A 27,902-nucleotide genomic window follows, 5' to 3' on the forward strand; every position below is an offset into this window, starting at 1 on the left:
CTAAAATTTAACTTAAAAACAGGTCATTTTGAGAATTCGCAAGATGGCAGATCCCACAAAAAAGGAAGTCACAGAATCTACAGCTGTGAACAGCAAAGTAAGGCACCAATGTCCACAAGTTAGACAAAGGGCTTGCACATGGCAGCTTTACCATTGCATAGTGCATCAGGCCCGACATTATGCACGTAGAACATGAAGTAGATGAGATCAACTGGAGAAAAGCTTAGTCCATGTGTTCTTTCATAGACAATCTAGTGAAATGCCCTAGGCACACAGTTAGTACCATAAGGTTCTAGATGTGTCAGACACCATTAATGAGGCTACACAAACACTGGCGAGGTGACTAACATTTGCAAGTACTGAAATAATAACAAAATCCTATCTGACAAAACCTTGCCATAGGTTCCTCAACAACTATGCATCACATGGAGGAAAGACAGGTTTAGGTTTACCACTAAATCCAAGATGCACGAAATGAACTAGGTCTATATAATGAACAGGTAACATTACTAGTTAATGCTCAGGTTTTATACATTTATAGTAAAAACAAGCTAAGAACACCTAGCTGAGTTATGCCCAAAAGAAACATGTTTAACAAAATGCATGCTGGGAGTTTACATCAGCAGAGGCTGCCAGCAACCACATCTACTCTGCTTTTTATATCTCTAAAAACTAAAGAAACGTTTAATTATTTTAAATGAATCTTTATTGAACAAGATGAACATTTAACAAAAAGTTGAACACAGTCTAAAAAAGGCCGGCAGTCCTGCTGATCAGTCCAACATTAGCAGTGTCTGAATCACACACCTGAAACAAACATGCAGCTAGTCTTGTTGGATGATTTCAGAAACATCGGATCTCCATGCTTGTTCAGGGTCTGTGAATACATATATTAGAGAAAGTGGACCAGCAGGACAGCCAGGCAATGTGCATTGTTTTAAAAGAAATAAATATATCTGCCTCCATTTGTCTCTCATCTTGGGTTCCCTTTAATAACAAACATTACGATAGTCTGTTGATTCTATGTGGAATAGAAATTGATCATAATGTTTGCTACTGCTGTGGATTTTCCAGTGGCAATGAACAAAAATAATTACTTTAGTGATCACGCAGCATTTCATTTCTTTTATTTATTTCGTGCTTTAGATGAAACCTGAGCCACCTCTCCTAGTAAGCAGTAAATTTGAAAAGAAGAATGCCGGAAGCAGCAAAGAAAGGACGAAAGTGGAAAGCCATAGTGACAAAGACATGCCAGTTAAACAGACTGAACCAATGCGGATTAAAATATTTGAAGGAGGGTAAGAAAACAGCCATCAACTTATGTTCTATCTATCTACACTGACTTAGTGTGTGCATGTGTGTTATGTGATATGAGCCCTGATTCAACAAACTGGCATGCAAAATCGGCTACTAAGGCTGGGGCAGAACTGCCCATTAATCTATTACCACCATGCACGTTACTGTAATCACGCATACATTGCTATGGTAAAAATTGGGGTTTGGGTACCATACACGAATAGTCGCTTTTTTTTCTCCAGAAAATCGAATAAGAAAAGTAGGAATTTGTATTTGTGCTCAATTGCCGCTACTTTGCATATATGTTCCTTGGTGGAAGAGTAAAGGATCCAGAACTTTTTAAATTTCTGAATTAATAATTTTTTTTTCCTGTCACTTAACCATTTCTGCTCTACTGCGGTGCCACGCTTCGGCGTGCTCCCGCGCGTGGGCGTGCCTCCGTGCTGTCCCCCGGTAGCCCTGGAATCAGTGAACGGGAACATGGTTCCTGATCACCGATCTGTGTCTCCAGCACAAAAACCGAAGCGCTTTTACAAAAGGCTTAAGTCTTACTGCACGTAAAATTTTCCGCGTCCCCCTTGTGCTTCCGGTTAGCGAGAAGCACAAGGAGGAAAAAAAAAACCTCAAAGTGGCCATCTTGTGGCCAAATAGTAAAACTACATCTACACATTTTTTACATTACAATTTACACATATAATAACATTAAAAATTAACTGTGTATTTCCCACACCAAAATATTACCCAAATAAAATTTTTCATGGAAAAAAAAATTACAATAAAAAAAAAGACAAATAGTTGCCTAAGGGTCTGAACTTTTTAAATATGCATTTGAAGGGGGTATATTACGAACATTTTTTAAATTTAAAGCTTGTAAATAGTGATGGATGCAAAACGGAAAAAATGCACCTTTATCTCCAAATAAAATATTGGCGCCATACATTGTGATAGGGACAAAATTTAAATGGTGTCATAACCGAGACAAAAGGGCAAATAAAATACGTAGGTTTTAATTATGGTAGGGTGGATTATTTTAAAGGGAACCAGAGAGGAACGGGGGGTTGAAAAAAGAAAATGATTTTATACATACTTGGGGCTTCTTCCAGCTCCATAAGCCTGAATCGCTCCCACGCCGCCGTCCTCAGCTTCCTGGATCCGCCGGTACCGGGCCCGTCACTTCCGGCGGACGCGGCCAATTGTCCGCATCACAGGGGCTCCCTCCATACATGTACGCATGCGGCAGCGCAGTAAGCAGCCACATGCGTATCTGTATGGAGAGAGAGCACCCTGTAATGCGGAGAATTGGCCGCGTCCGCCGGCCGACTTGCCGACTCGCGGCAATGACGGGACCCGGTGGCGGCGGATCCAGGCAGCGGAGGACGGCGGCGTGGGAGCGATCCGTGCGTATGGGGCTGGAGGAAGCCCCAGGTATGTATATTGAATCCTCTCTGGTTCCCTTTAAAGCTATAATGGCCGAAAAATGAGAAATAATAATTTTTTTCCATTTTTTTTCTTATTAATCCTGTTAAAATGCATTTATAAAAAAATAATTCTTAGCAAAATGTGCTACCCAAAGAAAGCCTAATTAGTGGCGGAAAAAAACAAGATATAGATCAATAAATTAGAAGTAGTGATAAAGTTATTAGCGAATGAATGGGAGGTGAAAATTGCTCTGATGCATAAGGTGAAAAATCCCCGCGGGCTGAAATGGTTAAGCAACTGTTTTTCACAAATCTATATTACCTTCTTTGGACCTTTAAATTATATGATATCTCTTTTTCTTTTGTCTAACTGACTTTTCACTATGTTCTTTTTTTTATCTATAAAGTTAAATGTATTTTAATAGTTGTATTCGATTTAATCTATTAGATTATTTTATTAAACCTACCATACACCATTCAATGTTCAAAACAATTAATCTGATTGTTCCAGTATATCCGATCAGATCTTTAGCAAAAAATGGGAAAATTGATAGTTTTTTTCTCAATTGAATTTTTCGGATTTTTTTTTTTTTTTTTAATTTGATTGTGTGTATCGGAAAAAAGTGTAAGTTGATCGAGTTGATTATTTAGTGTATGGCCACCTTAAAGCAAGCCACACTTTTTTTTATATATATATTTTCTGTTCAATTCCACAATTACCATACATTTCTCTGATTGATTTGTAACATTAGAAAATTCTGACCAACATATTAAACACTTGTTCAATGTTTCCCCTATTATGAAAAAAAAAAAAGATTGAAAATAATTGCTTAGGTTTATAAATCAAGAGATTGACACCATATCTTACTAATTTAATTTTCATAAAAATGTATCAGAAAAATCAGCTACCGTATATTGATAAAAGTTGGAAATTAGATTAGATTTCTTACATTAAAAAAAATATATATATTTTGTATAATCGATCATTTTGATCAAATTGCTGTCAATTCAAATCTTGTTATTGTATTGTGTATGGCCACCTATAAGCTAGTTATACATTATTAGATATTTGCAGTTGATTAGGTGTTCAGTTAAAAAAAAAATCAAATCAAAATGTATCCAAAATGAGGCCCTTAGTCATTCGATTTAGATTAAAGTATTGATTGAAACCCAATCAGGAAAGGTGGTAATTTTTATCAGTCACTTGCGGGGGTAGGGTAGCGGTAGGGTATTAATGGCCGTATAGCTTTGTACTGCATTCATTGCTACAAAGCTAGTGATGAAATTGAGTGGGACAAGTTCCCTAATGAACTTCTGGTCAAAGAGATGAGATACTATATTACTAGTATTAGCTGGTGGCAGTGTAGACTTCCCACATCACAGTACAGCCTCTACACCTTGCAGTGGTGAGCCTTTGTCCCTAAATAGATACACCGCAGCTTTCATATAGGGGAACAAGTGGTATTCGCATATTAATTAGCCTGCAGAATATCCAGCAACTTTATACTTGTTCTAAAGTTCCTTAACTTTACTACACATAAAAATGTGTTTAAATGTATTAAAATAATTGAAATGCACATAGGAAACGTTTTATAAACACACATTAACAAATCAGCTGTTAATCAAAATCAACAAACTGGGGGTAAAGGTTTTTCTTTCTACATCTTGACAATTACACAAATGTGAATAAGCATTTACTTTGAAAAAAGCAGTAATAAAAATGTTGTTAATTAATAATAAATATTTCAATATTCTATAAATTAGGAAACATCTGGCTCCATTATTGTAAAAATTGTATAATGGCACAGATGTTCAGATAGATAATAAACATGTTCAGAGGCTGTCAGCCTTCACAGATGGAGCTCAGATCTTCAATTGGCTTAGAAGCCACTAGATAGGGACCATTACTTTACTTATACATACTAATGTTATTATATTTCACAGAATTACGGTGCTGTTTGTTAACGCGGTATTTGCAGTGCATAACTTATTCCCATAAAAGCCTTTAACATAAAGTTAAACTATGTTTGTGCTGAGAGTAAAGCTATTCCCTCCTTTATACATTGCAAGAAAGCAGCAAACATTGTTTCAGGTTGCTTACTTTATGTTCTTATGCCTACAAAACAGAGCCATTTCACCATGATGCTAAAAGAGTCCGATAGATGGAAGTGTCAAAACGTGCTGCCAGTTGATCAGTCAGGGAATGAGAATATGTGGCAGGGTCTCCTGCACTTTTCAGCTACTTGCTACTATAGCAAGATGGGAACTACCCATACAGAAATAGAGATTCTTTCCCTACAAAGAAGTGCAAGTTCAGTCCACAGTCAATCTTAGCAAAGTCATAGCTGGCTGTAAATTTGAAAGATGAAGTTGTGGTATTTTAGTAACATAATATTACAAAATCACTTGTGTAGCACTAAAATGTGTATGTAGTCATTGGTGACACAAAAACGGGGTTTCACATTAAAACACTGAGCTCATTGAACTTTTCAATCTACTCAGTTAAAGGAAAACCTACTGTGGGTCTAGACTGTTATTCCTTATCATTTCAAAAGATACAAATATTTTAAAAATCTTTTATAAACCCTGTAACTTCACTCATCCTGCCCAACCATATTCTCATGGTAACTGTCAAATTGTGGGATTGTTAGTCACAGTTAGTCACAGCCTTTCCCAGAGTCTGTCCTCTTCAGAAGGCCTAATCTGGCAAGAGTTTGTATATACATGTGATGACTGATCTGCTATTCCTGTATTTCTGGCCATCAATAGAATACATGATGTAAGGTAATAGTCGGGGCGTGGAGTTAGATTTTGAATTTTACCCACACAGTAGTGTTACTCCCTTTAGCCAAGGGATTTTCTCATAAAGTGGAGACAGATTGCTGCTTTATACCTCACACCGTATCACTGCACCCCCCCCCAGTGCTTCACAAAACCAAACTTATATAATAGACTAGTAAATCTGCAATTCGCAAAAGAATCTCAAATCTAAACCGCTAATTCTCAAAAGACTCTACTGGCACTGTGGAGTAGAGAACACTGACTGCTGGCACTGTGGAGTAGAGAACACTGACTGCTGGCACTGTGGAGTAGAGAACACTGACTGCTGGCACTGTGGAGTAGAGAACACTGACTGCTGGCACTGTGGAGTAGAGAACACTGACTGCTGGCACTGTGGAGTAGAGAACACTGACTGCTGGCACTGTGGAGTAGAGAACACTGACTGCTGGCACTGTGGAGTAGAGAACACTGACTGCTAGCACAGTAGAGTGGGGTAGCTGCTGGCACTGTCTTTCTGGATTCTGAGTGGTGGTGGCATGCGAGCTTTGCACTTCACCACTGCCTGACATTTGCACCTTGCATGATGACGTTGAGGGTGGGAGCTTAGTCAGTGTGATCTGCGGCGTTGTGGTCTGCGAGCACATCCTTTGGTGTGCGCAGGCTTTGGCTTTGGTTTGCTTTATAGAATGCAACATTGGCTGGATTGTGTCGCATGTTTTTAGAAACACTATGTAGCTCAGGTGACCAGTGTCAGGGAGAATGCTTTTCTCCCTCTTTGAAAGTAAGACTGAAATTAAGCCTGCTGGCTTTTTTTTTTTTTTTTTTGTAAAAAGTGTAAACTAAGCATTCCCATTTTTAAGTATGCCTTTTAGAGCTCATTCACACCATATGTGTTGCAGAACATGGCTCACTGCTCTGTACTGTCTCTTCCACACTACTGCCTAGGTTCCCTATCTACTAACGCAGGATTGGTCAAACACTTGCATTGCAAAGCAGCGCCATATAGAAAGTATTGAGTGCTGAGCTATGTACATCACTGCGGATGGGCCCTGAGTGTTTGTTATCATGGGGGACTCCTGTCTATTACCATTAATCCCTTCTTTACAAAATGATTTGACAGTATTTGTTGTGGTCTCAGTGACTGTTGGAGAGATTTACCCCACTGGTGGTGGAGTAGGGAGAGTCCGCGGCAGGGGAAGGTTTACTGCATTCCCCAGTGATAGAAGCCTGTAGGCTTGTATTGCCCCATGCTCGCTGGCTCAACCCTCCAGGTCAATCCCATTCTAAATGGGGTGACACCCGGTTCACACTTGCACAGATGAAAAACTGATCCATGTAACTAATCGGTTTTTAAAAGGCATCGATTTTCCCTCCGTGTCCATCCATTCCAATAGCACACAGTTAATGTGACGGATACATTGATCAAGAAAAATCACTGCAGACCCAACCTTGTGGTCCAGTTGGCAGAACAGGCCGAACTGATCTGTTCTAACGGAGCAATGGGAACAGAATCAGAATCTTTATTTTCGCCAAGCACGACTGGGTCGTGCCCGGAATTGGTCTTGGCACGTACAGGGTACAGGTAGGATAGAGTACATAGAATACATCAGAAAGGATCAACACTATATCAGACATTTCATTCAGAGAAAGACATATAAGCAAAAAAACACTCAATTTTTGTATAGTTACACAAACACTCAAGTTAATCACTGGGCTTTGGCGCTGCTATGGATATGTGTGACGGCAAAAACAGGATCACGTTGTGGTGGGGAGTGCGTGGAGAGAGTTTAGTGAGTTTACAGCTGAGGGGAAGAAGCTGTTTCTGTGTCTAGTGGTCCTGGTGTAGATGGACCGGTACCTCCGGCCTAAAGGAAGCTGGCTGAAAAACCGGTTGCCTGGGTGTGAGGGGTCCTTTGCGATCCTCAAAGCTCTGGAGCTCAGCCTTGAGTGGTAGAGGAGGTCCAGAGCGGGTAGTGGATTTCCTATGATTCTCTCCGCTGATCTGATGACTCTCTGTAATTTGTGCCTGTCGCTGGCGGAGGAGCTGGCGTACCAGACTAGGATGGAAGATCCTTTTGATTAACACAGGATCAATTCACCTGTTACACGGATTGTTTCTAAGGCCAATGTGAACTAGACCAACAGGAGTTGATTCGGGGGAAATCATGCAGTTTTTAAAAAAATATATGTTTATGTCAATACATGTCAAGCAAGCAGTACAGCCATTGCTGGTAGAGTATTGATGGCTTTGAATCAGTTTGTGAATATCTGAGCTACTATTGCAGACTGTGCAGAGTTTCCTGCACATGCGTGGCTGTTAATGTCTAATAAATCCACAATTGCTGTTTTTCAGCAATTGCAGATTTACACCATAATAGTAAATCAGACCCTTTATATTCTTGTTACCATCTGCCAGGAAGCAAGCAATTGCTTCACGCTGATTCCTGATTTCATCTCACAGAACAAAACAAATGTGCAGAGCATTCTCAGTATATGATTTCAACCACACAGCAATGCTAAAAGCACTTCATTTATCCAGAGAGATCTCTCTTTGTTATGTGATATGTTTGACCACATTGCACGTCTTGCATACAGAGCCCTGACTACTCTTTCAGGTGCACACAGGCTGAGCCTTCAGCAAGACCATGAGCTGGTCAGAGATGACAAAAATGTACATTGTCAGGTGACAGCATTTTGGGAGTTTAGTATTATGGGACCTGCACTGCACGCTGGTAATTCTGCAGAAGGTGTATCCTTGTTTTGTGAAGATGTACATCCTAGCCAATTGTAACTGTGACCACTGGGCCTCTGCCCCACATCATAGATTGTTAGTGTGTTCTTAAGTTTATAAATATGTTGCCCTAATCAGCAATACAAAATAATTACATTATTGATCAGAGCCCCATTGTGTAATATGACTGATGCAATGAGACTTAGCTTATAGTAAACTAACGGTGTGTGATAATCTCTTTATGCTCCATATGAACACTGTGCAGATCGTATCACCACTCCAGTAAGCACTAAGTACGAGCAGGGCTATGAAGGACTCATTTCTTATTATCATAATTGTAAAACATTGTATACACACTTAAAGAGGAACTGTCACAAAAATCCTAAAATAAGTAAAATGAGCAATAAATTACTTTTCTCCTATGTTGCAGTCACTTACAGTAGGTAGTATAAATCTGACATTACCGACAGATTTTTGAGTAGCCCATCTTCTCATAGGGGGGTACTCAGGGTTTTCTTTATTTTTAAAAGCACTTAGTGGATTGCAGGTGCTCCGTCCAACTGCCAAAATAGTGTGCAGCGAGCAGAGATGCTGGCCAGCATCTTTGTATTAAACATTTTTAGAGAATATCTTTATAAAGAATAAAGGCCATGCTGAGAATCCCCCATGAAGAGATGGACTAGCCCAAAACCTGTCGGCAATTTCAGATTTCTAATACCTACTGTAAGTGACAGCAACATAGGAGAAAAGTAATGTATGGCTCATTTTACTCTGGGAGAAATGTATTTCTTATTAGTATGTGTTTTAAATTGTAAGATTTTCGCGACAGTTCCTCTCTAAAGTGACCCTGTTCTAAAGGATATGAAGAATGCCATATTTATTTCCTTACAAACAATGCCAATTCAGGTGAATGAAGTAAACATGGCAGACTCCATATCTCTCTCACTACAGGATCAAATTAAAATTTAGCGCTGATTTATCAGGCAGGTGCAAAGAACACAAAAGCCCCATTTCCATTTTAGTGCTGTGTCCAAATCTCCCTGCTGTGCCAATGATCAGCAATGGAGATTTGAAAGCAGTTTCTGAAAAAAATGCAAATTGGAAGCAGCCAATTGATTTCAGTAGGCTGTCGTTACGCTTTCATTTTCCTGTGCAGAAAAACTGAGCAATTCAGCCCTAGTGGAAATGCGCCCTAAGCAAAAGTGAGCAAATGCTACCAGTCAGGTATCAGTTGTTAAGTGAAACAAGAATTGGTTCCTCTAATCAACTGCTCCTCTGTATCTGCAGTTTTGTCTGTACTTAATCTTTAACATATATCCAGATAGGAACAATAACCTTTATCTACTGCGTTATTGGTATTTAGCAACAGCTTTAATTTTACATGCTTATAGAATTTGTCTACACAGCAAAATAACGTAGGCTTGGCTACATGGAAAATGCTTTTCATAAATATTTTTCACTCTCACAACCAACTATTGTATTGTGTGAAACACGTCTCCATAAGCAGAGTGATTTGTATAGGATAGTTTCAGTAGAAAATAATGAATCATTGTTTGTCATCTTGCCATCAACAGTTTCAAGTCAAATGAAGACTATGTATATGTGAGAGGTCGAGGTCGCGGAAAGTACATATGTGAAGAATGTGGTATACGCTGCAAGAAACCAAGCATGCTGAAGAAGCATATCCGCACCCACACGGATGTAAGGCCTTACGTGTGCAAGTTGTGCAACTTTGCCTTCAAAACAAAAGGTATGTCCTTGTATCGTCTGGCTGATATGAGGAGCCAGTAAAAGTTGCTGAATAATACGCTCCTGTGGCTTATGTGGTTATCTGAAAAAGATGAGGCAAATATTTTTTATGGTTCTCATGAAACAGGATGTAAATTCAGCTCATTTTATAAGACAAGTACATACGTGCAAGAATTGATAATGTGTAAGAAACTCAAATCATTTTTCAGTTTACTGCTCATAGACCGGAGACAAATGGATTCTGATAATTTGCTAGGCTTTATTCTCCTCTGTACACTGCTACTGAGACAGCAGTGAGCACACAGAGCAGCTGTCTTGTCTGTGCTCACAAAGGTGACTCATCAGGAGTGGAAGAAGAGAGTTAGGAAAGAGGCTGGACAGAGCTGTAGATCCATCCATCCAGTTTTTTGCTGGCCAGATTAGGAACCAAAAAAAAACAAATAGATAAGAAACAGCTACAGAATCTTTATTTAACAAATTTCTTTCTAGATATAGTTCTAGATTCATATACTTTATTTATCCACATCACTTAACACATCAGTCTGATTTCTCCCCTCCCCCTCCCCAACTATGTCAAGCCAGACCACCACCATGACTATCCTGGGAATGGAGGATAATGGACCAGAACTTTTTAATTACAAGTACACAGCTTTTAAAATATTTCAGAATCACAATTCTTAGTTCCTTTCTCATCAGTAACTTATTGCCAGGCAGGGTTATCTGCTCATGCATAGTTAACATAACTCAAGAAATATGGACTTGCTTGAAATGTCTGCCGTGTAAGAAGTTGGTTGACTACTCATGATTTGCTAGACTTTTATTACTCTGAACAGGATACTTTGCTCCAAAATGCTTGGGACCTGAAAGATGCCATTGGGTCTGGCTAGCTGCTTTTAAGTAATGTCTGTGATGTGGAATCTAGTGTGTATATTCCTCCGTGGAAAAGCCAATTTTATTCAAGAATTACACAACACGATCTATGAGAGACTTATACTAATGGAGGACATGGACACTATGACCCAGGAAAAACCAACCCCTCAGGAGAGGAGGAGCTAACAGGACACATATACCCAGGCACGGCCGTTCACAAGTTTGTAGGCTTTGAGAAAGGCGGCCGTAGACCGCTGAAACGCATTAGCCCTTGTACGCACTCCGCACTATCCTAAATTGCTACAAAAACAAAGACTCTGGCACTGTATGAAAAGTACGAATGGTCAGCGTGGAGAGTTTACTTTGAAGTTTAGCTATACTCAAGCGCAACCTAGCAACAGAGGACGCAATAGAGGACGTGAAGAGTTGGTGACGTCACCGGAAGAGAACGAGCTGCGACCCGGAAGCACTGTGTCCTAACAGCGGACGGACCGAAGATACAGCGGATCCAAGCGGGCGAGCTGCCGGCCGGAGCTCTGACCCGATCTATCAGTGTTTAGGGGCGTGAGTACATCTGGCACACTAACCTGAAACTTGATAGTTGCAGATCCATGTTGGATGAGAGTGTGCACATATATATTACTACATTAATATGTAGTATTAATCAAAAATAATTAATTAATATTAATAATAATACTTACTATTCCCTAAGGAATCTGTGGGAACCACGGGCTGCAATATATCCTAATACCAACAGGAAACTTTTTCTGCTACATCATATCTAGAGTGATCACACTCTCTTACAGAAAATATATATCATTTTTTCATTCATTTATTTTTTCATTTTTTACCCTCCATAATAAAGGAGGATATACTACAGAGACTTCACATCCTCTATTTTTACCTCCTACATATTTTTACATTTTTTATTCATTTTTTTTCCAAAATTTTTTAGTATTGCACATTGGAAGGTCTGTATGACTGTGTGGATACGAATGTGACATATAGAGATTTTAGGGAAAATATATATAAGCATCAGAGCGATTGAACTGTGTGCATTGCTTCAGTTAAATTGTTTCAATGTAATTTATGTGATAATCAGTTATTCAACCCCACAGTGGACATTATATGCTATATGTATTTTGAATAAATTGTGATATATATATTTTACCAGATTGGATGACCTTGATTATTTATTAGAGGTGAATTGATATACATAACAAACTGTACCCAGCGCGACTGGTTCTTGTTTTATTGTGATATTTTTTTGTATGGGGTGAGTGGGTCCCCCAACTATACCAGGTCTGCTGCAGGGTAAGATTAGAGACTCCCAAAATTACTTACATAAGCGCCCTCCAACCCTAGAGAAAAGCTCTTTGGGCCTGTCTCACACGACCTCTTAGTCACCTATGCACTGACTCCACTCAAAGTCCAGCTTCCTTATCCTGGTACGTCCACCTCCGCCCAAACGATTTCGTTACTGCCTCGTAACTCATCAGGGGCACGGAGATTGGACGCTTACCAGGACATATTTATTGCATACTGCGCCTCATTGGCCGCTCCCACCATCCCTCCCACAGCGCTCATGCGCTCCTGTTGATTGGCATACCACCCGCCACGTGGGACCATACTCTCCAATTGGTCAGATGCGGCCTCATGCAAGCCTGCATGCCTGGCCCCTTCCGTGACGCTATACGCGTCACTCCCGGCAGTGTCCGCCTACCCGCATTCCCGTTGGCTCAGGCATCGGAGTTCAGCACATGACGCAATACGCGTCATGTTCCCAGCAACCTCCGCATGCCTGTACATCATTGGTTCCCTCTCGTCAGGTCCTGATTGGATAAAGCGCGAGTGCACATCGCGCTGTATTTACATTTGCCATTCCCCGCTTACTGATATTGTCCACATCCCAGTATAGCGGGGGGAGACTCCGTTTACAAATATGCATTTATACACCCTGGTTCTTCATTGTTGCACATATTCATTGAACACATTCATTGTTAAAACTGTATAAAGTAACATTGTTGTACCCTCCTGACATAAAAATTTAAAAAGTTCAGTCCCTAAGGTAACTATTTATGTATTTTTTTTTTAATTGTAAATGTTTTAATTTTTTTTTTACTACAAAAAAAAATAATAATAATGGGGAGTGTGGGAGGTAATGAGTTAATTTTTTGTGTATAAGTAATTAATTTGTATGTGAAAAATGCTTTAGGGTGTAGTTTTACTATTTGGCCACAAGATGGCAACAGTAACTTTTTGTTTAATGCTTGGAGGCTGGGTAAGTTTTTTTTTTTCACAATGATCGCGCTGCTTATGAGCAAAGAAGCGGATCATTGCGGGGCTTAGATCAACGAACGGGAATGGATTTTCCCGTTCATTGATCTCCGGGCGGCGTGTTTACAAGCGGGAGTGCACGCTAGAGCGAGCGGGAGCGCGGGCAGCGGCGGGAGCGCGGAAAGTACGGATTTCTCCGTCCCTGGGGGTGAAAGGATGGAAAAAGGGACGGAGAAATTCATACAGGCAGGGGTAAAGTGGTTAAATTTATGTCAGGATCTCACCTGTAGCATGTTCTGTTGCTTGCAGTGGAGCTGCAACTGTTCAGTTCCGGCTTGTCTGCTTGCATTCGGTAGCGCATTCGCAGTGAGTCTTATTGTCATTTGCAATCACTGCAGTTCAGAGCAGTTCAGGATGCTGTCAGGATTTCTCCTATGGTTTGCAGTACGAGCTGCAGCCAGATAGCCCTGGATTTCCTACATGCATGTTGTTGCATAGTACTGCATGTATTTGTAATGATAGTCTTTCAGCTAGCAAATGGTAATCAAGCCAGCTCAGGATTGAATGATTACCATTCAGCTGTTTGGAAATGTGCATACCTGCATCCTTTGGCTGATGCCGGCATAAAAGTCTGCCTCCCATTTCAGACTCGGCCCGACATAGCGGTCAGTACGCTGGTCTGCTGGGCACTTTGTTACTCTATAGATCTGTTATTGTAGTTCTATGCGACCTTATTACTTGTGCTTTAGCTAGTTTCTTGATAAATACAGTATTTATGCAGACTTGCGAATATATATTTATCCGTTAGTTGAGCTGTTTGTTATTTTTTCTGTGTATTGTGTATTGCCTTGTTTCCATGCCTGATGGACATTCGCTGCATCCGCGGTGGGTCAGTGAAGTCCACTATCCTGATAGCTTGGATTCTGCCATCACCACGTTAGTGACTGGTAGTATTCCTGCTACTCTAGTTTCTGGGAACTTAACTATAGGCTGTGGTTGCTATTAGTTACATTCTTTCCTGTAATCTTGCCTGTGTGGATGCTTGCTGGTGACTGGTTGTTAACCTGTTTGCTCTGCTTCTGTGGACGTGACTGTGAGTTGCGGTTGCTACTAGTTACGCTCCAATCTATAGTCCTGTCTTGTACCTGTCTGAATGCTTGCTATCGCTAGGGCAGCGCTTAGTCTTGCAAACACTGTCTGTCTTTCTGTTATCTGTCTTGTTACTTAGCCAGAGGCTCAGATGGCATCCGCCCTGGGCAACAGTCAGTCTGTCAAGTCAGTCTGTCTGTTCGTTCTTTGTCTGGTTACTCAGACAATAGGCAGCGCAACATCACACTGCGCTGCCATTGTGTCTTATTTGTAGCAATATCGGAAGCCCAGAGCTGCAGTTGCTCTGGGCAACAACCTGTGTAGCCTCTTATTCAGCCACTAGCCTTGTTGCTCTGGGTGCTCAGAAAGTATAACCCCCAGGCTTCACAATTGACCAGTTGAATCTACCATGTTTTTTCTATTGTATTTAACTTTTAGTTTTGGAAATTCTTACAGATTGAAATGGAAAGCTCATTTTAATAACAATACACTGTAAGATTTGTGCTGCTTTCATCTGTATTTATGCTAAATGTATAACAAAAATGGAATTTTGCTGTAAAATACAGAGCTAGGCTATCTGAAGGGTTACGGCCATTATTTTACAGCACCACAAATTTAGTGCCTTACTTATCACACTGGGGTTGTAGAGGCCAAGATGGTATATGCCATTTCCCATATAGTAAAGCACAGGTGAAAGGGCATAGAGGTAAAGCCTCTGAAAGATTGCAGTTTGTGAGTTTTGTAACAACATTGAAAAATGAAGAGTTTTTTTTATTACTGTAATAAATGTCTTTGTAAACTGGAAAGCCACGTAAAACTTCATTGTCTGCAGTTTGCTAAACTTTGCCATCATGTAGAAGGCATTAATATGTTACTTCAGTAGTTTAGCTGCTTGTATGTGAGACTTGCAGACTCCTAGTATAACTCAATTATGATGTATAAAGCCAACCTGTCTGCAGCGATAGTGCGGGGCGATCACGAGGCTGCCTGACAGATGTTTCTGATGCTGCAGTTTTGACATGCACAATATTTGTAATTGCGCTGATGTGGGCTGCACTGTGAACAGAGATGACACAGGCATTATAATAGCGAGGCATTTAAGGAAAAGCATGCTTTTATGGTCCTTTCAGTGGGTCAGTTTCAAGTTTATCAATAATGTAAAGGCCCACAGACTCCCTGGTGGCCCACTCCATCCGTAGCTGCATTCATTATTAATGGAGTCCTGATAGCTAGTGTTCACATACATTCATTTGTAGAGAAAATGACTTCCATTTGATGCCACTTGGTCCAGGGATGCTTTTATTAATTGAAGCTGGGATTTGCATTGAAGCCCTTGAAATCAATATTGTTTGTAATAGAAGTCTTATATGATACAGGCCTGGTCTTCATGTACTCTATTAGATGACAGCAAGAACATCTTATCGTGAGGCTCCTAACTTTTCCTGTCTGTGTGCACACAGGGTCATTACTACAACATTTTGAGTGGAAAAGATTTTTTTTCCCAGGCTGCGCATAGAAGCAACTACAACAGTTTTATTCTTTGTGATATATATAATTTGCAAATTTTTGTTATGTTTTTCCACATATATCTGTTTACTAATTTGTGTGCACCCAAATAAAGTTGGTTACAGGGGAACTGCAGTTTTATTTTTTTCTGTCACTGGGTTACTGCACTTATTACTATACACATTATTTTTTAATTGAATGCTATAAAACATTATTTTTCAGCAACAATCTGTGGCATCTATATATTTTTTTTTAGGAAATGTGCAGGAAAACAGGGCAACAATGTGTGGCTTCATTAATAAAGATGCCCAGCATTCTCTTCTCTCTCTCTTGATCTCATTAGTTCATAACTAGTTCACATTGCTCAGTTACGTTGCAGAATAATTCTACATGTCAACTCACTGTCCATACAATTCTATGGGCCTGTTCACAGTACTGTGTTGTAACTGATCGCGTTATTCTAACTTGCTGCATGAAGGTTTTGTATTAGTCTATGGCCAGTCTGGATTGCGCTTCACACACATTGTAACACTTGCGTTATGCAACTAACCATTGTGAACCTAATCTAATATTGGCTGAAAAATATTTTTGTTTAAACTGCAACAAGACGATATGTTAGGAGCAGCAGAAGAAAATTAGAACAGCTGCATACTTGTCCTAGATTAAATGATTATATTATTATATTCTCTATTGAAGTTATTTCTACTTGTTTTTTTCTTCCTGAAACGAAACTCAAATTTAGAAAGAGATACTTTGCAAAAGAGAAAAAAAACACAGTATCCTACTGAGGCTTCCACTGTGGTCCTCTGCTCTTCCACTGCTGAGCACAGACCCCGTGCACATCGGCCGCGCTTCTTTTCTGTGATGACCATGGCCTGCATGTGCAGAAGCTTGGTGCTATGGCTTCAGCTTACTACACAAGCACGGACGCGGCTACTGCATGGGCGTGATGGTGCCAGGAGTGCAATCCTGATAAGATTGACAACTATCCTTCAGCAATCTTCCAGGGGCCTGTGCTCCACCAGGGGGGACTGCAGAATGCCAAGGGAAGCCTCAATAGGATGCTGCAGCATCCCTTTTCTTCAGCTAAGTATCTCTTTTTGTATGTGAGCTTTGGCTCAGGTACACTTGAAATGGCGCATGGCTTGTGTGAGAATTTGATATCAGGGATTTAGGCTTAGGCTTCTGATCAGAGTTCGAATTTAATGTAGTGGCTAACAATGATTTAATCTATCTCTTGTCTTTACTTTATGATTTAATTAATACCAAGTGAAATATACTGTGGAAAATGTAGTAATGTTTTGTCAACATTTTGGATTAAAACGTATAAGAATGACCTGGAGAGACCAGCACTGCGCGTACGTTAAAAAGGGGCGCTGGGAAAAAAGGGCGCGGGGTTTTAAACGATAAGCATGGATAACGTTTAAAAATGTATTGTACTGTATTTCGTTTAAAATTAATGTTTTATAAAGTTATAAATCATTAAATAATGTGCATTAAATCGGCAATTGTAAAAACGTTAATCTTTCGTTTAAATAGTGAAACGTATAATAACGTTTAAAAAAAAAATTACTAAGTAACCCTCCCTGTACCTACCCCTAACCCCCCCTGTTGATGCCTAAACCTAAGACCCCCCCCCCTGTTGGTGCCTAAGTAACTCTCCCTGTACCTACCCCTAACCCCTAGACCCCCCTGTTAGTGCCTAAACCTAAGACCCCCCTGTTGGTGCCTAAACCTAAGACCCCCCTGTTGGTGCCTAAACCTAAGACCCCCTGTTGGTGCCTAAACCTAAGACCCCCCTGTTGGTGCCTAAACCTAAGACCCCCCTGTTGGTGCCTAAACCTAAGACCCCCTGTTGGTGCCTAAACCTAAGACCCCCCTGTTGGTGCCTAAACCTAAGACCCCCTGTTGGTGCCTAAACCTAAGACCCCCCTGGTGGTGCCTAAACCTAAGACCCCCCTGTTGGTGCCTAAACCTAAGACCCCCCCTGTTGGTGCCTAAACCTAAGACCCCCCTGTTGGTGCCTAAACCTAAGACCCCCCTGTTGGTGCCTAAACCTAAGACCCCCCTGTTGGTGCCTAAACCTAAGACCCCCCTGTGATAAGCATTAATAACGTTTCAAAAACATATTGTGCAGTTTTTTCGTTTAAAAATAATGTAAAAAAAAAATAAAAAAAAAATTGTACTGTTTTTCGTTTAAAAATAATGTTTGAAAAAAATATTGTACTGTTTTTCGTTTAAAAATAATATTAAAAAATGTATAAATCATTAAATAATGTGTAATCATGAGAAGCAGTAATAAAACATTAAGTCTCCGGGCGCCGCTTTTAAAACGTTATTTTTCTCAGGCGCCCTTTTTTCCTATCGGGCGCCCATTAAACGATATTTATTATGGGAGTGAATGGCGGCGCCCGATTTGTCCACTAGCCTCCTGCGCCCTTTTTTACTGTTACCCAGCACTGCTGCCAGCTAAACCTACTCCCTTGTCTCATTTAAGGAAACCTGACAAAACACATGAAGTCAAAAGCCCACATGAAGAAGTGTTTGGAGCTCGGAGTAGCAATGACATCTGTAGATGATGCAGAAACAGAAGAGTCAGGTACGTCACCAGTTAATTTTGGTTCTTGAGTGTCTGTGTGAAAAGACGAACCGCCCACATGCTGCCTAGCATCGAAGGATAAATTTAGACACAAATGTGTGTGCATTAATTCAGAAAGATGCCAGCACTTGGAAAAACATGTCCTAATAACAGAGCAGAAGCTTCAGTAATAAGAAATGTGTTCAAATCACTGTGATATTTCATAAAGTCCTTATTGTGTGAGCTGGGAGATGGAGTACTGATAAAGGTCACCTGTAGTAAAACATCTGTTCACTTCACCCCAGCAATCAGTTAGTGCCTGCAGTGTCATTAAGGGAAGTACAAGCACCTTATTTCTTGGAATCATTTTTTTTTCACAGAGAGGTCTGAAAATTGTGTACAATTGATGTATTTTAAGGGATCCTACCATCATGTATATTAGGAGGTTACATAGTTACATAGTTATTTTGGTTGAAAAAAGACATATACGTCCATCGAGTTCAACCAGTATAAAGTACAACACCAGTCTGCTCCCTCACATATCCCTGTTGATCCAGAGGAAGGCGAAAAAACCCTTACAAGGCATGGTCCAATTAGCCCCTAAAGGGAAAAATTCCTTCCCGACTCCAGATGGCAATCAGATAAAATCCCTGGATCAACATCATTAGGCATTACCTAGCAATTGTAGCCATGGATGTCTTTCAACGCAAGGAAAGCATCTAAGCCCCCTTTAAATGCAGGTATAGAGTTTGCCATAACGACTTCCTGTGGCAATGCATTCCACATCTTAATCACTCTAACTGTAAAGAACCCTTTCCTAAATAAATGGCTAAAACGTTTTTCTTCCATGCGCAGATCATGTCCTCTAGTCCTTTGAGAAGGCCTAGGGACAAAAAGCTCATCCGCCAAGGTATTATATTGCCCTCTGATGTATTTATACATGTTAATTAGATCCCCTCTAAGGCGTCTTTTCTCTAGACTAAATAAACCCAGTTTATCTAACCTTTCTCGATAAGTGAGACCTTCCATCCCACGCATCAATTTTGTTGCTCGTCTCTGCACCTGCTCTAAAACTGCAATATCTTTTTTGTAATGTGGTGCCCAGAACTGAATTCCATATTCCAGATGTGGCCTTACTGGAGAGTTAAACAGGGGCAATATTATGCTAGCATCTCGAGTTTTTATTTCCCCTTTAATGCATCCCAAAATTTTGTTAGCTTTAGCTGCAGCTGCTTGGCATTGAGTACGATTATTTAACTTGTTGTCAATGAGTACTCCTAAGTCCTTCTCCAAGTTTGATGTCCCCAACTGTATCCCATTTATTTTGTATGGTGCTAGACCATTAGTACGTCCAAAATGCATGACCTTACATTTGTCAACATTGAATTTCATCTGCCATGTATGTGCCCATATAGCCATCCTATCCAGATCCTGTTGCAATATGACACTATCTTCCTGAGAGTTGATGATTCTGCACAATTTTGTATCATCTGCAAAAATAGCAACATTGCTCACTACTGCATCTACTAGGTCATTAATAAATAAATTGAAGAGCACTGGATCCAGAACAGACCCCTGTGGGACCCCACTGCTAACAGTCTCCCATTTTGAGTACGATCCATTGACCACAACTCTTTGTTTTCTGTCCATTAGCCAGTTCCCTATCCATGAACACAGACTCTTCCCCAGTCCTTGCATCCTCAACTTTTGCACCAGACTTTTGTGGGGAACAGTGTCGAAGGCCTTTGCAAAGTCCAAGTATATCACATCTACAGCATTCCCAATATCCATATTAGCATTCACTACCTCATAAAAGCTGAGCATGTTAGTAAAACAGGACCTGTCTTTAGTAAACCCATGTTGATGCTGAGAAATAAGATTATTTTCTACTATGAAGTCATGTATAGTATCTCTTAGTAACCCCTCAAATAGTTTGCATACAACTGATGTTAAACTTACAGGTCTATAATTTCCTGGATCAGATTTTTTGCCCTTCTTAAATAATGGGAAAACGTGGGCTGTACGCCAATCCACTGGGACTCTGCTAGTTGCAAGAGAGTCACAAAAGATAAGATAAAGGGGTTTATCTATAACTGAACTTAATTCCCTTAGGACCCGAGGATGCATGCCATCCGGGCCAGGTGCCTTGTCTATTTTTAATTTATTTAGTCTTGCCTTCACTACTTCCTGCGTTAAGCATTTAATATTACAGTTGGAAGATTGAGACTCTTCCGCCTCTGTAGTTTGCAACAGTGCTGTTTCTTTTGTGAAGACAGAAGCAAAGAAAGCATTTAATAACTCTGCCTTACCTTGGTCATCCACCATTGAGTTCCCATCCTCATCCTTTAGGAGTCCTATACAGTCAATCTTTCTTTTTTTAGAGTTAATGTACTTGTAAAACTTTTTTGGGTTAGATTTGATATCCTTAGCGATTTGTTTTTCAGCTTCAATCTTTGCCTGCCTAATTTCTTTTTTACAATTTTTATTGCACTCCTTATAATTGCTTAGTGCAGCCTCGGTCCCCTCCTGTTTTAAGACCTTATAGGCATTCTTTTTCCTCTTCATTTTATCTTTAACCTTTCTATTCATCCATAGAGGCCTTTTTTTTATTCCTAGACATTTTGTTTCCATATGGGATATTGGGTTGCCATGCTTTTTTGTTTTTGCTGTAAAATGTCAGTCCGTTATCCTTATCCTCTAAAGACGGTGAGCCATAACAACAGTTCTGCCAGTGGAATTGTATGCCCAGCCTGTCACATCGGAGGATCAGTCACAATTTTAGCTCAAATCCTTTCTGACAAGAACCTTTGAAACGCAGTAGGGAATACAGAGAAACCATTTTAAAGGGGGTGGTCAATAGTTTTAAACTTTTGGGTGTTTTACCAATGAACCCAATTGGAGAGATTTCACCCCCATTCCCTGTCCATTGGCCTCAATAGATTTTTGTGGCCTTAATATGAAAACTGGTAGTCTTAGGCCCGGTTTACATTAGCGTTAAAAAGCGGAACGGAATAGATACTGTACAAATGGAACAGATCCAATGTTAACCTATGGAACTGTTCACATGCGTCCGTACGGATCCGTTGCGTACGTTCTGCTGAATGAAACACAACTTTGCTTCAGCACCAAATTTTCCGGACCGCTGAGCCCAGCGGACCGGAAATGGAAGATAAAGCCCTGCATTGAGGCAATGGGAGAACAGAACGTTTTAACGCTTCTTCACACTAGTGAAGAAACAGGCCGTTTGGAGGGCTAATCCACTGGGGGTGGGGGTCTGGGGGGATGCTTCACTGAGAGGAGGGGGCTGGGGGGGATGTGGGGATGCTCCACTGGGGTGGGAGTCTGGGGGGGGGTTGTGTACCTGAGCGAGCAGCGGGCAGGGGAGGGAGGGTTTCTTACCAGGCTTCCATCTTCTTCCCTTATTGCATCCCACAACGTCGCGTCATTTGACTACCAAACTTCCTCCTCCCGGGTTGAAGGAGGAAGTGTGGTAGTCATGTAACAGACAGAAGCCTGGTAATTAACCCTCCCTCACCCGCTCGCTCAGGTGCACTGATCGAAGTGAAAATGGTTTCGAACGACTGGTGATCAGATCCGTTTTCTCAGATCCTTTAGCCAGTGTGAATGAAGCCTTACGGATCCGGTGAAGCAGAAACCGGATCCGCATTACTGGATCCATTTGGCTTTACCTACTCTAAGACCTCTCCACGCCAATGGGCGTGGCCACGGCGGCAGCCCCAGGTCCGCCTAACGCCAATTGGCGCCAGGTCCTGGAGCCGGCTACTGAAGGAGATCGCGCGCAGGATGCGCGCGCATCTCCTTCTTGGGGGCGGAGCTCCACCCCGCCTTCAGTCTCTGAACGGCAGTCGCCACTCGGGAGACTGTTAGACGGCGTGATCGCTGTCTATTTACATGTACAGTGCTGCGATCAGCAGCAGCGCTGTACTGGGGACAGCCGTGTGACATGGCTGTCCCCTCTTGACTGTCGGCGGTGATCGGCTGTCATAGGCTGAAGCCTACGACAGCTGATCACATGGATTGGCCAGCGGGGGGAGGGAGGGAAGGGGAAATATATAGAAATTAAAAAAAAAAATAGCAAAATTTATTAAAAAAACAAACACTTGATTACAAATAAACATCCGGGGGGCGATCTGACCCCACCAACAGAGAGCTCAGTTGGTGGGGAGAAAAGGAGGGGGGAATCACTTGTGTCCTGTGTTGTGCAGCCCTGCAGCTTGGCCTTAAAGCTGCAGTGGCCATTTTTATAAAAATTAGCCTGGTCTTTAGGGAGGTTTTCCACTGTGGTCCTCAAGTGGTTAAAATGCAATGTGAACTGGGCCTAAGAGACAGACAATGCTGGGTAACTTTAAAAACTGTATAGGAATGTTAATTCTTTCATTCTCTGCAAAAGTGTTTTATTTGTTTATTTGTTTCTCTCTCTGTCACTTTTGGAGAGATGACACCACTTCCTGTCTGGACAGGAAGTTATGAAAAGTTATACATGGGGTACAAGACAGCAAATAAGGTATATAGGGCTTTAAAGGTGGCCATACATTAGGAAACTTGGTGGCCGATTGACCATCCAATTCGATTATTATAATCGAATTGAATGAAAATCGGCACCGCCAAGTGCATGCCCCAACGACAATGTGACCAGTTGGTCGCATTCTCGATCGCGCATGCTGCAAGATGTTGGGCCGACTTACTTAATGATGGTGCGCGGCAGGAACGGCATGCAATTACATGCAGAATGCGATGAAACCCCCGGCGCTGTCCCCCAATGAAAAATGTCCCCCCAGTGCCCTGTGTAATGTATACATTACCTGTCTGAGTCTGCGCTTGTCCCTACGCTGCACCAGGTGCACTTACCTCTCCATACATGCATGCCCCACGTGGTTTCCTAGTAAGGGTGCACATGTGATGTCACACGCTTGCCCCTTACTAGAAAACCACGGGGGTCTCGCGTGTATGTAGAGGAGACATCTTGGAGGCAGCGGGCGACAAGTGCAGGCCACAGACAGGTAATGTATACTTTACACGGAGCACTGGGAAGGGAGGGGGGGGGGGGGGGACATTTTTCATTAGATGTGCAAGGTGGTAGATGCGGCACACAAGGCCGATTCTGGATCGATTTCAGCAGGAAATTGATCGAGAATCTGCCTGCGGTGTATGGGCAGGTGGCAGATCTCTCTCTTATCAGATTTGATTAGAGAGAGATTTGTCTCTTGGTCGAATCTGCCCATCATCTCTAGATGTATGGCTACCTTTATTTTATCTATTAGTGCAGGTTGAGCAGCTGCAGCTTGGAAGTATAAATGATCCGAGATCTGCCCATCATCGCTAGATGTATGGCTACCTTAACTCCTATTCACGCCTGGCTACCCTGCTGATCCTGTGTCTCTAATACTTTTAGCCACAGTCCCTCAACAAGCATACAGATCAGGTGCTCTGACTGAAGTCAGACTGGATTAGCTGCATGCTTGTTTCAGCCACTACTGCATCCAAAGAGATCAGCAGGATAGCCAGGCAACTGGTATTGTTTAAAAGGAAACATCCATATCCCTCTCAGTTTAGGTTCCCTTTAAGATAGATATTCATATAGTAAGAACAATAGATGCAAGCATTATTTGATCAGCGCTTTCAGCTAACATTGTTAAAGAACATCAAGTAATCAAAATAGCTAATCACAGAGATAAAGCCATTCCTATTATGTTTTTCAGTTTTGGAAGATAACTTTTTTGAAAAGGGTGTGAAGCAGCATCATTTTGAGGCAGTCCCTTAAAATTGTTCTGAGGGGAAGAACAGACAAATGTTGCTAAAATGAATGTTACATTTGTTAACTGGTTTTAAAGTTATTATTGAAAAGGATGCCCTCGTGTTGTGTATTTATAGCATTTCCCAGAATGTTTTTGTAAGTCCTGCTCCAAAAATGGTTGTGTTATAACAAATTAGGGACAGGTCCTGGGGCCAAAACAGCAGTATGAAGCAGTTGGGATGTTAGGATGGATAGCATAAAGCTGACACATAAGATGACAGTTGCTAGACTAGGCTGCCTTATGGTATCATGTCTATAGCAGCAGATTATTTAGCCACTCATGTACCCTTGGCCAAGCAGAGCATACACCCACCAAAAAGCATTCCCATGGGTAGCTATATGATCAGCAGACCCTGTATGTCTGTGGACATAATAAGGCAAGGGATTATACGTTGTAACCCATGGTCTTAATGTTGCCTCAATCTCTTAAGTAGCAGGTGAGTGGCAGCAGTATACAGAACAAGAAGTTATTGCACACTTATTCCTAGAGCTGTGCATTGCTCCATTGAAATGAATAGGGGAACAGTGCCACCGTGTACACTGTTTGCCTATTCATGACCAGGAATCACACTGCTTAAATGGTGGCCCACCAATACATTTATAATGTAAATGTGGCGGCAGACTTGCACTGATATCAGCTAAGACATTTTTACAGCACTTAGATCCTTAGAAAAATAAAAGTGTTTTACTAAAAAAAATGTGTGTCACCTGCCACCCCTTTCCTAGCCAGATTAGTTAGCTTTAGTTCGCACTGGGGATCGCAAAACGCTAGCAAAATCGCATTTTTCTGAGGGGAATCTTTTTTGCAATTTTCTTACTGATTCTTCCAAATTGTTTGATTTTCCTGTATTAGCAATAACAATGATCGATTGTATAAAAAATAGAGATTTTTGGATCAAGAAAAAAAAAGATAGTTGTTTAATAAATATTTGATTGAATGTGTTGGAAAAATCAGACAGAAAGATGCAAAAACTAAGTTTTCAATTAACCTTTTGAAATTTTCAGAAAAATGGTTCATAGGTGCATGGTATATTGGTTCGATCTAGCAAATAATTTGATAGAGCGGGAAAAACAATCAGATTTCTCTGGTCGAAACCCCTCCTCCCCCCCCCCCCCCTCCCAAAAAAATGTAATTGTGTATGGCCATCTTTAGGTAGATATTACAACTTGATTGGATTATGTTGCATCATGTGCGGTGAAATATTGATGTATCAAAACCTAAATCATTTTATAGAAGCAATCTGAAGAATAAGATTTTATTTTCACATCACTTAACAAGCAGCAGTACTGATCATTTTACCTCCTCCTGTGAATGAAGTTTTATCTGGTGGGATATAAAGCTTATTTTAATTTATTATTCCTTTTAGGGCTTTGAATTTAGAGGACTAATTTTTTTAAACAATGCCTTTGGATACAAAGGAAGAATTATCTTGTTTATCCATGTAGCCAATGTGACATCACAAGATTGAGAATGAAACATCAGCCACGAGCCAAAATAGAAAAGCAGTTATCGCTATTCTCCTATGTTCAGGAGTATTACATTTTGTTCCGTCTTATCTTATTGGTGTCACACACAGTGATAAGAATATCAATAACGTCTGGGTGTTTGTTATGTTGTAATATGAAATAACCAGCTAAGTTATAATTCTGTTCATTCATGCAAATGAATTCTTCTGAATCTAAAGAGAATTTTAATACGGAGGTACTGATAGTAAGGCTACATACTAGGAAGCCTTACCTTACGGTCAGTGCAGCTTTCTTTCCAAAACGGGGCTCTGTGTACTGAACCACAGCAGAGTCCCCCAAGCCGTATGACAATCTGCCAGGGACCTGGCCATGGTCCCGCCCTCTACACCACAAGACTGCTGTTCTAATCTTTACAATAGAGCATTGGCTGTGTATGAATCGTTGGGCAGATGTGACTGAAATTCCCATCACAGGAGTCAAGCCAAAAATGGGAACCATTAAAGATCTGTAGAAACTTGTATTACAATTCTGACTGTGATAATGGTCAGGCAGACTTGTTTTCAGTCTGTGAAGTGATCCAGGTATAGACACGTATGTTCTGCTCTCTCTGAGCTACATGTATTGGTCTACAAGGAGGAGAGGGGGAGCAGAAGCAAGATGTCACAACTGAAAGGGAGGCAGCAGAAAATGGGGGACGCCCATACAGACATGACACTGTCACCTTTAAATGATAATGGATTATCATTTAATGTGACACAAGTTTACTGTCTGTACAAATCTTATTGTGTGAATATGGATTAATGCAGCAGCAATATATTTTTTTTTTTTTACATTAAATGTACAGTATATGAATTCTCTTATAATCTTGTGTGCAATTTCATTTGTATTTTAAAATACATCTAATCTTTTGTCTCTCAGGAATATAGCAGTCATAATTAATGTAATGTACTGAGAGATGAGAACATGTAGGTTAAGTGACATTTTAACATGTGTTGGACGTCTTTGTCATTTTAGGAACGATTGATGAAATTCACAAAGGCACAGAAAAGAGCAGCATATCTATAGATCACCAGTTTTCTGATGCTGAGGAAACAGATGGTGATGATGGAGATGACAATGAAGATGAAGATGACGAGGAAGAAGAATTTGATGACCAGGGAGATATAACACCAAAAAGTAGATCGAGAAGCACTAGTCCTCAGCCTCCCCGATTCTCAACACTTTGTGTAACTGCATCTTCTACATCCCATAGGGCATCACCCGAGGGTTCCATGGGACACTCTCCATTGATGAGCTATTTATCCACCATGCCCAGTATCCAAGTTACACATCTCATGACACCAAGCACTATAAGTGGAGACTCTCAAATGGTGGATTATCAAAGGCTGTTTCTTACTAGTCGAGATCATGATCGGGACAAAATGGATGCCCATGGCAGCATGGATGAGGACTACATGCTTACATCAGAACCTAGTTCATCTCCCAGAGACTTTTCATCTTGTAGTCGTCATTCTTCCCCAGGATATGATTCTTCTCCATGCAGAGATAATTCACCAAAGAGGTACCTGTCACTGAGGGGAGATTTATCTCCTAGAAGGCACTTATCACCAAGAAGGGATGCCTCTCCTATGAGACATCTGTCACCAAGGAAAGAAGTTGCATTGAGGAGGGAGCTGTCACCACGTAGGGATGTATCACCTAGGCGTCATCTCTCTCCATTACGGCCAATGTCACCTGGGAAGGATATGTCCACTGGGAGAGATCTTTCTCCAAGACGAGACAGAAGATATTTGGCTAACTTTAGAGCACTTTCTCCACGAAGACGTTTACACCATAATCCAAGTTTGCCAATGAGTTACTATTTGCACTCAGAGTCCGGATTACTTGGACATGGAGTAAGTGTCATTTTTTTAAATTATGATTTTAGTATTTCAAAGTACAATTTTGCCTTCTTAAAAGATATTGACAAAGTTTATGTCACATGAGCAAGATATAACACATGTAATACAGCACTTCAGGACATTGGGTGGAATATGCAAATATTTTGCTTGAAAGTTATTGTTACTATCCTTAGTAACAAGTTAGGCTCCAGCTATAATGGGACCATTATAATAGGTTTGCAGCCAGATGCTCTAAGTAATATGGTCATTTACAGATCTTCAGTGAAGCCCAGAAGGGCAGCTACTCACATGGGAAGGGAAACTATGAGAGGGAGTGGTTGCCTCCATTTTCCTCCTGCAATACAGTGACTTAGCAGCTAGAGCTTTGGTGTTTGTTTAACTTTGCCATAATTGGCTGCATTAGTATTTTATTTATTAACACATA

At 40.9% G+C, this 27,902-nt stretch overlaps 1 protein-coding gene across 4 annotated transcripts in view; it reads left to right on the forward strand.

Annotated features, from left to right (window-relative positions):
* HIVEP2 (HIVEP zinc finger 2) overlaps positions 1-27,902 on the forward strand; it is a 258,918-nt gene that overhangs the window by 226,204 nt on the left and 4,812 nt on the right. For all 4 annotated transcript variants that reach the window (XM_068231705.1, XM_068231706.1, XM_068231704.1 and 1 more), the window contains 4 exons: positions 1,147-1,298; positions 9,801-9,976; positions 18,215-18,316; positions 26,592-27,472. In XM_068231705.1, coding sequence (XP_068087806.1) covers positions 1,147-1,298; positions 9,801-9,976; positions 18,215-18,316; positions 26,592-27,472 — 1,311 coding nt within the window. The remainder of the gene's footprint in view (positions 1-1,146; positions 1,299-9,800; positions 9,977-18,214; positions 18,317-26,591; positions 27,473-27,902) is intronic.

Source organism: Hyperolius riggenbachi, chromosome 4, assembly GCF_040937935.1.
Source record: "Hyperolius riggenbachi isolate aHypRig1 chromosome 4, aHypRig1.pri, whole genome shotgun sequence".
Taxonomy (NCBI): Eukaryota; Metazoa; Chordata; class Amphibia; order Anura; family Hyperoliidae; genus Hyperolius; species Hyperolius riggenbachi.